General features: G+C 37.1%; 1 protein-coding gene across 6 annotated transcripts in view; it reads right to left on the minus strand.

The window, feature by feature from the left end:
- The window catches only part of LPIN2 (lipin 2), a 141,347-nt gene that overhangs the window by 39,230 nt on the left and 89,622 nt on the right, over window positions 1-12,495 (minus strand). For 5 of the 6 annotated variants that reach the window (XM_077135880.1, XM_077135883.1, XM_077135881.1 and 2 more), the window contains one exon: window positions 9,303-9,503. In XM_077135880.1, coding sequence (XP_076991995.1) covers window positions 9,303-9,503 — 201 coding nt within the window. Of the gene's footprint in view, window positions 1-9,302; window positions 9,504-12,495 lie in introns of those variants that run through there. The other variant, XM_077135884.1, reaches the window with a different exon arrangement.

The raw sequence follows: 12,495 nt of genomic DNA on the forward strand, positions 1-12,495 counted from the left end.
CAGAACTTATGGGAAAGAAAGGCACAGTAGAAGAGATGAAAAAACAATGGAAGCCTACAATGGTAGATTTTGAGAGGTAGAGGTTAGGATTAGTGAACTGGAGGAGGGAACATCTGAAATCCAACAAGAAACAGAAACTATAGGGGAAAAAACTGGAAAAATATGAGCAGGGACTCAGGGAATTAAATGATATGAAGCACACAATATACGTGTTGTGGGTGTCCCAGAAGAAGAGAAGAGAAAAGGAGGAGAAAAACTAATGGAGGAAATTATCACTGAAAATTTCCCAACTCTTACGAAAGACTTAAAATTACAGATCCAAGAAGTGCAGCATACCCCAGAAAGAACAGATCCAAATAGACATACTCCAAGACACTTACTAATCACAATGTCAGGGGTCAAAGAGAAAGAGAGGATCTTGAAAGTAGCAAGAGAAAAGCAATCCATCACATACAAAGGAAATTCAATAAGACTAAGTGTAGATTTCTCAGCAGAAACCATGGAGGCGAGAAGACAGTGGGATGATATATTTAAATTAATAAAAGAGAAAAACTGCCAACCAAGAATTCTATACCTAGCAAAATTGTCCTTCAAACATGAGGGAGAAATTAAAACATTTTCAGACAAAAAATCACTGAGAGAATTTGTGACCAAGAGACCAGCTCTGCAAGAAATACTAAAGGGAGCACTAGAGAGAGATAAGAAAAGACAGAAGAGAGAGGTGTGGAAAAGAGGGTAGAAAGAAGGAAAACTAGCTATGACATATAAAATCCAAAAGGCAAAATGTAGAAGAAAGTACTACCGGTACAATACTAACACTAAATGTTAATGGACTGAACTCCCCAATCAAAAGACATAGACTGGCAGAATGAATTAAAAAACAGGACCCATCTATATGCTGTCTACAGGAAACACATCTTAGACCCAAAGATAAACATAGGTTGAAAGTGAAAAGTTGGGAAAAGATATTTCATGGAAATAACAACCAGAAAAGAGCAGGAGTGGCTATACTAATATCCAACAAATTAGACATCAAATGTAAAACAGTTAAAAGAGACAAAGAAGGATATTATGTACTAATAAAAGGAACAATTCAGGATGAAGACATAACAATCATAAATATTTATGCACCGAACCAGAATGCTCCAAAATACATGTGGCAAACACCGAAAAGAGAAATAGACATATCTACCGTAATAGTTGGAGACTTCAATTCCCCACTCTCATCAATGGACAGAACATCTAGACAGAGGATCAATAGAGAAACAGAGAATTGGAATATTACAATAAATGAGCTAGACTTAACAGACATTTATAGGACATTACACCCCACAAAAGCAGGATACAACTTTTTCTCAAGTGCTCATGGATCATTCTCAAAGATAGATCATATGCTGGGTCACAAAGCAGGTCTTAATAAATTTAAAAAGACTGAAATCATACACAACACTTTCTCGGATCATAAAGGAATGAAGTTGGAAATCAATAATAGGCACAGCGCCAGAAAACTCACAAACATGTGGAGGCTCAACAACACACTCTTAAACAACCAATGGGTCAAGGAAAAATTACAAGAGAAATCAGAAAATATCTCAAGGCAAATGAAAATGAAAACACAACATATCAAAACTTACGGGACGCAGCAAAGGCAGTGCTAAGAGGGAAATTTATTGCCCTAAATGCCTATATTAAAAAAGAAGAAGGGCAAAAAATCAGGAATTAACTGTCCACTTGGAAGAACTGGAGAAAGGACAGCAAATTAACCCCAAAGCAAGCAAAAGGAATGAAATAACAAAGATTAGAGCAGAAATAAATGAAATTGAGAACATGAAAACAATTGAGAAAATCAATAAAACTAGAAGCTGGTTCTATGAGAAAATCAATAAGATTGATGGGCCCTTAGCAAGACTGACAAAAAGAAGAAGAGAGAGGATGCAAATAAATAAGATCAGAAATGGAAGAGGAGACATAACCACTGACCCACAGAAATAAAGGAGGCAATAACAGGATACTACGAACAACTTCATGCTAATAAATACAACAATGCAGATGAAATGGACAGCTTCCTAGAAAGGCATGAACAACAAACTTTGACTCAAGAAGAAACAGATGACCTCAACAAACCAATCACAAGTAAAGAAACTGAATCAGTCATTCAAAAGCTTCCCAAAAAGAGAAGTCCAGGACCAGATGGCTTCACATGTGAATTCTACCAAACATTCCAGAATTAGTACCAATCCTGCTCAAACTCTTCAAAAAAACTGAAGAGGAGGGATAGCTACCTAATTCATTCTATGAAGCCAACATCACCATCATATCAAAACCAGACAAAGATATTACAAAAAAAGAAAACTACAGACCAATCTCTCTAATGAATATAGATGCAAAAATCCTCAACAAAATTCTAGCAAATCGAATCCAGCAACACATTAAAAGAATTATACATCATGACCAAGTAGGATTCATCCCAGGTATGCAAGGATGGTTCAACATAAGAAAATCAATTAATATAATACACCATATCAACAAATTAAAGCAGAAAAATCACATGATCATCTCGATTGATGCAGAGAAGGCATCTGACAAAATTCAACATCCTATCCTGTTGAAAACGCTTCAAAGGACAGGAATACAAGGGAACTTCTCTAAAATGATAAAGGGAACATATGAAAAACCCACAGCTAATATCATCCTCAATGGGGAAAAACTGAAAACTTTCCCCGTAAGATCAGGAACAAGACAAGGATGTCTACTATCACCACTGTTATTCAATATTGTGTTGGAAGTTCTAGCCAGAGCAATTAGACAAGAAAAAGAAATATAAGGCATCAAAATGGGAAAAGAAGAAGTAAAAACTATCACTGTTTGCAGGTGATATGATACTATACGTAAAAAGCCCTGAAAATCCACGGCAAAACTACTAGAGCTAATAAATGAGTACAGCAAAGTGGCAGGTTACAAGATCAACACTCAAAAATCTATAGTGTTTTTATACACTAGTAATGAACAATCTGAGGGGGAATCAAGAAAATAATTCCATTTACAATTGCAACCAAAAGAATAAAATATTTAGGAATAAATTTAACTAAAGAGATGAAGGACCTATACAAAGAAAACTACAAGAAATTGTTAAAAGAAACCACAGAAGACCTAAATAGATGGAAGGGCATACCGTGTTCATGGATTGGAAGACTAAATATAGTTAAGATGTCAATTCTACCTAATCTGATTTACAGATTCAACGCAATACCAATCAAAATCCCAACAACTTACTTTTCAGAAACAGAAAAACCAATAAGCAAATTTATCTGGATGGGCAGGGTGCCCCGAATTACTCAAAGTATGCTGAGGAAAAAAAAAAGAAGCTGGAGGTCTCATGCTGCCTGACTTTAAGGCATATTATGAAGCTACAGTGGTCAAAATAGCATGGTACTGGCATAAAGTAGATATACTGACTAATGGAATCGAATAGAGTGTTCAGATATAGACCCTCTCATCTATGGACATTTGATCTTTGATAAGGCAGTCAAACCAACTCACCTGGGACAGAACAATCTCTTCAATAAATGGTGCCTAGAGAACTGGATATCCATATGCAAAAGAATGAAAGAGGACCCATATCTCACATCCTATACAAAAGTTAACTCAAAATGGATCAAAGATCTAAACATTAGGTCTAAGACCATAAAACAGTTAGAGGAAAATGTAGGGAAATATCTTATAATTGGAGGCGGTTTTATAGACCTTACACCCAAAGCAAGAGCACGGAAGAAATAAATAAATAAATGGGAGCTCCTCAAAATTAAACACTTTCGTGCATCAAAGAACTTCATCAAGAAAGTAAAAAGACAGCCTACACAATGGGAGACAATATTTGGAAATGACATATTAGATAAAGGTCTAGTATCCAGAGTTTATAAAGAGATTGTTCAACTCAACAACAAAAAGACAGCCAATCCAATTACAAAATGGGATAAAGACTTGAACAGACACTTCTCAGAAGAAGAAATACAAATGGCCAAAAGGCACATGAAGAGATGCTCAATGTCCCTGGCCACTAGAGAGATGCAAATCAAAACCACAATGAGATATCATCTCATACCCACCAGAATGGCCATTATCAACAAAACAGAAAATGACAAGTGCTGGAGAGGATGTGGAGAAAGAGGCACACTTATTCACTGTTGGTAGGAGTTTCAAATGGTGCAACTGCTGTGGAAGGCAGTTTGGCGGTTCCTCAAAAAGCTGAATATAGAATTGCCATATGACCCGGCAATACCATTGTGCTAGGTATCTACTCACAGGACATAAGGGCAAAGACACAAACGGACATTTGCACACCAATGTTTATAGCAGCGTTATTTACAATTGCAAAGAGATGGAAACAGCCAAAATGTCCATCAACAGACGAGTGGCTAAACAAACTGTGATATATACATACAATGGAATATTATGCAGCTTTAAGACAGAATAAACTTATGAAGTATGTAACAACATGGATGGACCTTGAGAACATTATGCTGAGTGAGACTAACCAAAAACAAAAGGACAAATACTGTATGGTCTCACTGATATGAACTGCCATTAGTGAATAAATTTGGAATATTTCGTTGATAACAGAGACCATCAGGAGATAGAAATAGGGTAAAATACTGGGTAATTGGAGCTGAAGGGATACAGACTGTGCAACAGGGTTGAATACAAAAACTCAGAAATGGATAGCACAACACTACCTAACTATAATACAATTATGTTAAAACACTGAATGAAGCTGCATGTGAGAATGATAGAGGGAGGAGGGCTGGGGACATAAATGAAATCAGAAAGAAAGATAGATGTTAAAGATTGAGATGGTATAATCTAGGAATGCCTAGAGTGTATAATAATAGTGACTAAATTATTAATTTATAATTAATTAATAATGAGTAAAATGTATAAATTTTAAAAATGTTTTTGCATGAGGAAGAACAACGGAATGTCATTACTGCAAGGTGCTAAAAACAGACGGTAATTAATATCTTAAAATCCCACCTTACGTGAGAGACTAAAGCAAAAAATGTTTGATACAAAATTTATATTTGAGTAGTGCATTTCCTAATATAACTTATGTAGATAGCATGATTGAACACCATAAGTACTTGGAATCAGGTAGGACATGAGATTTTGTTGGTTTGTCCAGAGTGATGCCCTGATGAATCCCAGAGTGATTCAATCAGTGAGTGGAAAAGTATTTGCAAAGCCCCCTTCAGGGAATGGTGAGAACGGGGAGAAATTCAACTTCCCCAAGTTGAACTCTTGATATTCTCACAAGCACTGTGGACAACCAAAGCTACAGGCTGAGCCCCCAGTCTTGGGGGTTGTTCATATGAAACTTAACCCCACAAAGGATAGGTAAAGTGTACTTACAATTTAGGCCTAAGAGTCACCCCCAAGAGAGTCTCTTTTGTTGCTCAGATGTGGCCTCTCTCTCCAGCCAACACAACAAGCAATCTCACCACCCTCCCCCGTCTACGTGGGACATGACTCCCAGGGGTGTGGACCTTCCTGGCAACATGGGACAGAAATCCTAGAATGAGCTGAGAATCAGCATCATGGGATTGAGAAAAATCCTAGAATGAGCTGAGACTCAGCAATCAAGGGATTGAGAAAACCTTCTCAACCAAAAGGGGGAAGGGTGAAATGAGACAAAGTGTCAATGGCTGAGACATTCCAAACAGAGTCGAGAGGTTATCCTGGAGGTTATTCGTACACATTAAGTAGATACCACCTTGTTATTCAAGCAAGATGTAGTGGAGAGGCTGCAGGGAACTGCCTGAAAATATAGAGCTGTGTTCCACTAGCCATGTTTCTTGATGATGACTGAATACTGATATAGCTTTCACAACGTGACTGTGTGATTGTGAAAACCTTGTGTCTAATGCTCCTTTTATCTACCTTGTCAACAAATGAGTAGAACATATGGAACAAAAATAAATAACGGGGGAACAAATGTTAAAATAAATTTAGTTTGAAATGCTAGTGATCAATCAAAGTGAGGGGTAAGGGGTATGGTAGGTACAATCTTTTTTTTCTGTTTTCGTTTTATTTCTTTTTCTATTTTCTTTTTATTTCTTTATCTGAATTGATGCAAATGTTCTAAGAAATGATGAATATGCAACTAAGTGATGATATTCTGAATTACTGATTATATATGTTAATTTTTTATTTTGTTAAATTTTTTTTAATTAATAAATAAATTTTTAAAAAACTTTTCATCTTTGGTGGCTATCCTTTTATCTAATTTGGCTGGAAAAAGGGAATAAGCCTTCTTTAGGATATATGTTCAGAGTCTGTTTATTAACCATCTTGGAAAAATTAGCCCTTTATTTATATTCACATCTTTTAGGAACCAAATATGACATTTTTCAATATGAATACTTTATTCTCTTGACTTTTTAATTCTTCCCCCAAATTAAATTTAACATAAAAATGTATCAATATTGAGGATACTTAAAAGATTATGCCATGTGGGCAATGGTGGTGCAGTGGCAGAGTTTTCGCCTGCCATGCTGGAGACCCGGGTTCGATTCCCGGTGCCTGTCCATGCAAAAAAAAAAAGATTATGCCATGAGCTCTTTAGGCAACAAAGGAAAAATAGTCCAAAATTTTTCTAAGAAATAGTGCCAAGTTGGAAGGATTTGTTTAAAGAGAAAGGCATTCATTTTGATGCATTAAATTCTAGTAAACTGCTATCTAAAACACACTCAATCCCATATGGTCACACTTCCTACACTGTGGCTTAATCTTGCTTAATATACATTGCTGAGAGTTGAAACAGAACTGATTTACCCTGAGAAATCCTATATGTAGCAGACACTTGTTTTTGCCTGCCATTCTTTGGGTAAGAACATCTCCCATGTCTTGCTGGGGATGTATTCATCTTCCCTATCAGACCACATATTGCAGGTGGCCTCAGGGAGCAGGAATCAGGCCTCTTGTCCAAGCTAGGCTAATTAATATATTCCTCACCCAGCTACAGTGACTGATCTCCGAGATGGTTAGGTCAACCAAGTCTGACATGAAAACAAAATACTGGTGTTTCTGTAGAAAGGAGAAATTCTTTCCATGGGGTTGTTGAGTAAGTGGGAAGTGAATCTGGAGGTATGGACCCATCTTGCATTAGTGAGAATCAACACAAAGGGAAGCAGAGCTGAGATATGGGGAGCAGAGAAAGAGAGTTCTGATAATACCATTAAAGCCTCTACATACAGCCCTGACTAAATCAAATGCCCTGGACTTCAGTTATGCAAGCCCATAAATTCCTTCTTAGCTTAAACCGGTGTAGGTGTTTGTCATCTGTGATGAAACAGTTCCTTTTGAATTTATCTACAATAAATAACCAAATTGTTGGTTTTGTGTTAAATCAACAAAAGTCTTCTCTAAAAACATCAAGTACAGGCTTATCTTCTGAAATTAAACTCCTGAGTTATGAAATATACTGTGGATACTGCTGTAGTATCCAATAAGAACATACTAATGATAGGTGAAAAATATTACACTGGTTCTCTCTAACTAATGGTTTTTAAGGTGGTTATGATAGTCAAATTCAGTTCCCAGGTTCACATTATTTGAAAATCTCGGGTCATAGCTTAAAATCGATGAATAGCTTTCTCTAATACAAACAGACATAAAGTAAGACAAATAGTTAATGCAAAATTACCAGACTGTTTCAAAGCATTCACGGTTTCGGTTTAAAGTTGTGTTTTTGGTAAATCAAACGGCCACACTTCCTCCTAAACAAGTTCTTTAGGTTTCTAGGATACTAAAGGAGGGAGTGGGAAAGAAGAAAAAATTTCCCTTTCCCTGGGTCTAATGGATGAACTCTTCTTAAAAATTTAATGGTTTCACAAGATTTGTAAAACCCTGTGCAGAAATCACATTAGTTTTTAAATTAGAGGCACACAGAAAGAGGAATTTCTTCTGCTCTGTCACTATTTACTGAGAGGCAGAAGTACATATATATATATATATATATATATATCAGCTTGTAGTTTCCACTTTGAAAGGCCAGAAGACTTAACCAATCTGCTGTTCAAAAACCCAAGTCACAATAAAGAAATAATGCCTTATAAGTGATTTTATGACTAGATCCCTGTACAACTATCTATGGGAAATTTTACTACTGATACCCCTAAAACAGATAATCTGTAAATACTATAGGTTAGTATTACCAGAAAGAAAAGACAAAAATCTAGAGAAGCTACACTGTGGCAAAATGTCACTGTTTCACAATAGAAAGTTTCCAAGTCAGTAAGTAAATTCTGTTTTTGATTTCCAAAGGGTAACTCTACAGTTTAATAGAGCTCTGAACAGAGGCCAGACCACATAAACTCTGCTGCCCCTGAAACATGGCTCTCTAGGTGAAAACTAATTTTGTAATACCTCCTAGAAATGAGATCATACCTTGGGGGGGAAAAAACCCAAGTGCTTTCAACTTTTCCCAGCAGTTCTAACTTGCACTTTTAGATCTGCACCAGATAATCAAATGCCTTAAATTCCTGACACAATTTCCCTACATCATTCAGGTAGATACTGTGAGGCAAGAGTAGAAAGGAAAATACTACCATGTACCTGCAAAGTTTTAACCCTAGCTCAATTTCCTAATTGGACTGACTTTAGATGTACTGAGAAAACTTACAACTGCTCAATAACCTAAAGGGAGGATGTAAGAAAAGGAAAACGAACACAAATACCTTCTTTCTGAATGGAATCTCTTTCAAAACAAAAACCAACCAGCCTATATCTTAGCATTTCAGAGTCAGATTTAGGGATAAGTCCTGGTATTAAAAACAAAATACAGATTACAATTAAGAGTTTCTAGCTCTATCGAAACAAATAAACAAGTGAAATGAGGCATTAATTAATTTGGCCTAATGTATCTAATGTATTCTTGATTACAACAGCCAATTCCCATCATAATTAGTATGAAGGGATTATCCTAACTATTTAAAAATACTATATAAGCAAAAGGAAACTTTCTCCTCTAAATATACCTAACATCCCCATTTATAGCCTCTCTGTTCCATTTTTCTCAGTTGCAATATATAGGATTATCAAAATAATCTTGAGCCTCTTTTTCCCTGGAGAGACTTCCTTTAGTTTGGCTTCAAAACCAAAATATGAGGTTGATTTCTCATATCCCATCTTCAACATCACATAGGTTTTTCAGAAAGAAAAAGGCCCAGCGTTACACCCTGACTCTTCCCTTACTTATGCCATCCAACTCGCTGCCACCCTGAGAACGGGCTGTGCGCTGCACTCACCACTTTCTCCTTAGATCTCAGGACTCCTAGCTTCCCAAACCGAACGTGAAAAGGTGAACACTGATATGTGCCATCCTGCTGCCGGACCACAATGACATCGATGCACCCCGACAAGGTAGCTTGGTTGATGCCCTTGTAGAGTTCCTTCACAGTGACAATCACCTGCCCAGCCAGCTGGCCCACATAATTCATGGTTTGAGACTACAAGAGACAAGAAAAAAAATTAGATGAAATGTTAACATCAAATATGTGACTCTAATCATAATGACAAATAACAGTAATGACTAAAAATACACTTGTTTTTACACCAGGTTTCATATGGTTATTCACTTTGCTAACTTTGACCCTACTAGTCTTATGCTACCATGGCCTTTACACATTTTTGTGCATGGACAGTCCCAGGTGGTCCTTTCTATCTGAGAGGCTGTCCCAGTCAAAACCTCAGGCATGTTTAAGTACCCTTTCCCATCATCACAGATAGTGCTGCCTGCCATTATGGGGTTTCCTCCAAGTTCATAACCTACACAGAAACTTCAGAGACCTCAGACCACCACCACTGCTCTCCTGCCAACAACCTGAACCTGGGGCTGTTTCATCCACTCTGGCCACAGCAGCCAAAGCAGAAAAAATTATCACCCCCAGTAAAACTTGAAATTCATCTTCTAACAGAAACAATGTAACAAATGAGAGCTGGGTTCTCTTCAGAACTATTAATAGACTAATATGGCTCTGATACATTCTACATTGCTCGCTTTGTGATTCAACACTCCTGCTGCTGAAACTTTGGCTGCCTTTATCTGCCCAGAGCAGGGGTCACCACCATGTGGTATGCTTGCCTCTTGCTCCCCAAACTCTTCAACTAATTTTATTTTTTAAAGTCCATCTTTTAGTTCTAAGGTCATCAAACTTCAATTACAGTTATCAAATACATCACCAAATTTCATTCATTAGACATCAACACCCTAGACTTTTCAAGCTATTGTGATGATCCCACCCACCGAACAATAGTTTATTTTGGAGACTACATTTTTACAGCAGTGTTTCATTTGTGAAATTATTTAAATATTTTGTTTTATTTTTATATCATAAAAATAAGTGGCAAAGTATAAAATTGAGACAAGGCTGAAAATCATTATGCTACAAATCTTTGGTTGCCCTGGATGTTCAATGTTCCACTGGATACTTGTGGGTACATTCATTTGTGAAGGGGAAAAAACTAATACGGAAAACAGAACTACACTGTTAAATATATGACTGAAGGCCATTATACAGTGACGGAAATATAGAGACCTTTAAAAATAGATTAAGAATTTCAGTAATCCAAACTTCAGAGAACTGAAAGAGTAAAAAATCCATAAGTTTACAAGTGGCCACAGGTTCTCTTCCAAATAAGATATAAGGGTAGGCAGTAAAGTTTCTCAGTTGGGGAGGGGAGAAGGTTTCTCTATTTTATTTGCATCTTATTTTATTTCAAAGAGAATACAAATCAGTTTACAAGGATGCATGAAGCTCAGAATAAGGCAGGAATAAGAAATGAAGGAATGCGGGGTTATCTGAGGTCCTATTCTCTTGGGAGAGGTAGGCCTCAAATTTGAATCTAGGTGGGTCTCTTTCCATTGGCCAGCAGAAGCCTATCAAATTATAAGCTTCAGTTTCTATGGGACATAAAAACAAAACCAGTACACTGGGTTGAGAAAAAGGTCTATTATTTCTGATTTTCTAAACATTTCTTAAAAACTGAGATACAATTTATATAACATAAAATTAACCATGCTTAAGTGGCATTTAGCGCATTCACAATGTTCTGCAATTATCACCTTGATCTATTTTCATAACATTTTCACTACCCCAAAGGGAAACCCGTACCTATTAAGCAGTGACTCCCTTGCCTTAGCCCCTGGCAACACCAATCTATTTTATGTGTCCACGGATTTACCTATTCTGGATGTTCCCTAAAAACAGAATCAGACAATATGTGTCTGGCTTCCTTCATTTAGCATATTATTTTTGAGGTCCACCCAGCATGCATCAGTACTTCATTTCTTTTCATGCTGCTATGAAAACTAAATCAGAGTGTCCCTGTGGGTTCACACAGAATTTGAATATTCTCATCGGCATCTCATGAGAGAACAAGCACTCTGCAAGGTAGGCCTTTAGCATTAAAAACACAATTCAGTAAGTCATTCTTCTGGGGACTGATGTGAAGTTAACCTAGGCCAAGTTACAGCTCCCATCCCAGATCCAGCTGGATGCAGAGGCAGACTTCACTTGATCAGAGGGCCAGAAGGACTATACTCCAGGTATTCAAAGTACAGCCTCTCTAAACTCAGCTTTTGTGAGTTTCAAGTTATATGCACTGAAAACTTCAGGGGGGCATATTCTGTGTTGTCCTAGAAGCTCAAAGCTGAACTAGGAGAAACGCCACTTCCTTGGAAAAAATTAGGGGCCCAGCAAGGACATCTGTCTGCATGGCAACTTACCCCACTCTTCACAGATGAGTGCCTACCCACTGGCGGCATTGTCATTCTACTCAAAATATGTTTTCTGCTCCAACACACAGATGCATATGTAGTTATCAGTGTCTATCAATACTATGCCATGAGGCATGGCCACAATTTTATTCCAGAAACATTTTAAAATACTTAACAGCAAATGTTACTGAATCTCAACAGTGCACTACAGAAGAGCTGGCTTTGAGCAGTGTGGGATGCAAAACATACTACCTAACAAAATAGGGTGGCATCCTTTATGTGACCATTAATTATAAAACAGTTATAAGCTGGTGAAGATTTTGGTTTTAAAACTGATTTGAATTCGAAAGCTAGGCCAGATTAGGCAAATATCAAGTGCTCAATAACTGTTTGTTGAATGAATAAAAAAAATCATCAAGTAAACAACAAATGAGACTAAAAAATGTTGTGGGAAGAAAACTGTTTTATCAGTTCATACAAAATCTCATTAAATGTTCTTAAACTTTTTATCTTGAGATAATTAAAGGTTTACATGCAGCTGTAAAAAATAACACAGAAATTCTATATATTTTCCCACCCCCATCTCCAATTTCACTGGGCTGCCCCCACCAGTAACACCACAGCCAGGATAGTGGTGTATGTGACCCTTTGGGCCTGGCCTTTTCACCCTGCATAATTCCCTGGAGCTTCATCCAGGCTGTTGTGTCAGCAGTTTGTTCCAT

This window comes from Tamandua tetradactyla, chromosome 18 (assembly GCF_023851605.1).
Source record: "Tamandua tetradactyla isolate mTamTet1 chromosome 18, mTamTet1.pri, whole genome shotgun sequence".
In the NCBI taxonomy this organism is placed as follows: domain Eukaryota; kingdom Metazoa; phylum Chordata; class Mammalia; order Pilosa; family Myrmecophagidae; genus Tamandua; species Tamandua tetradactyla.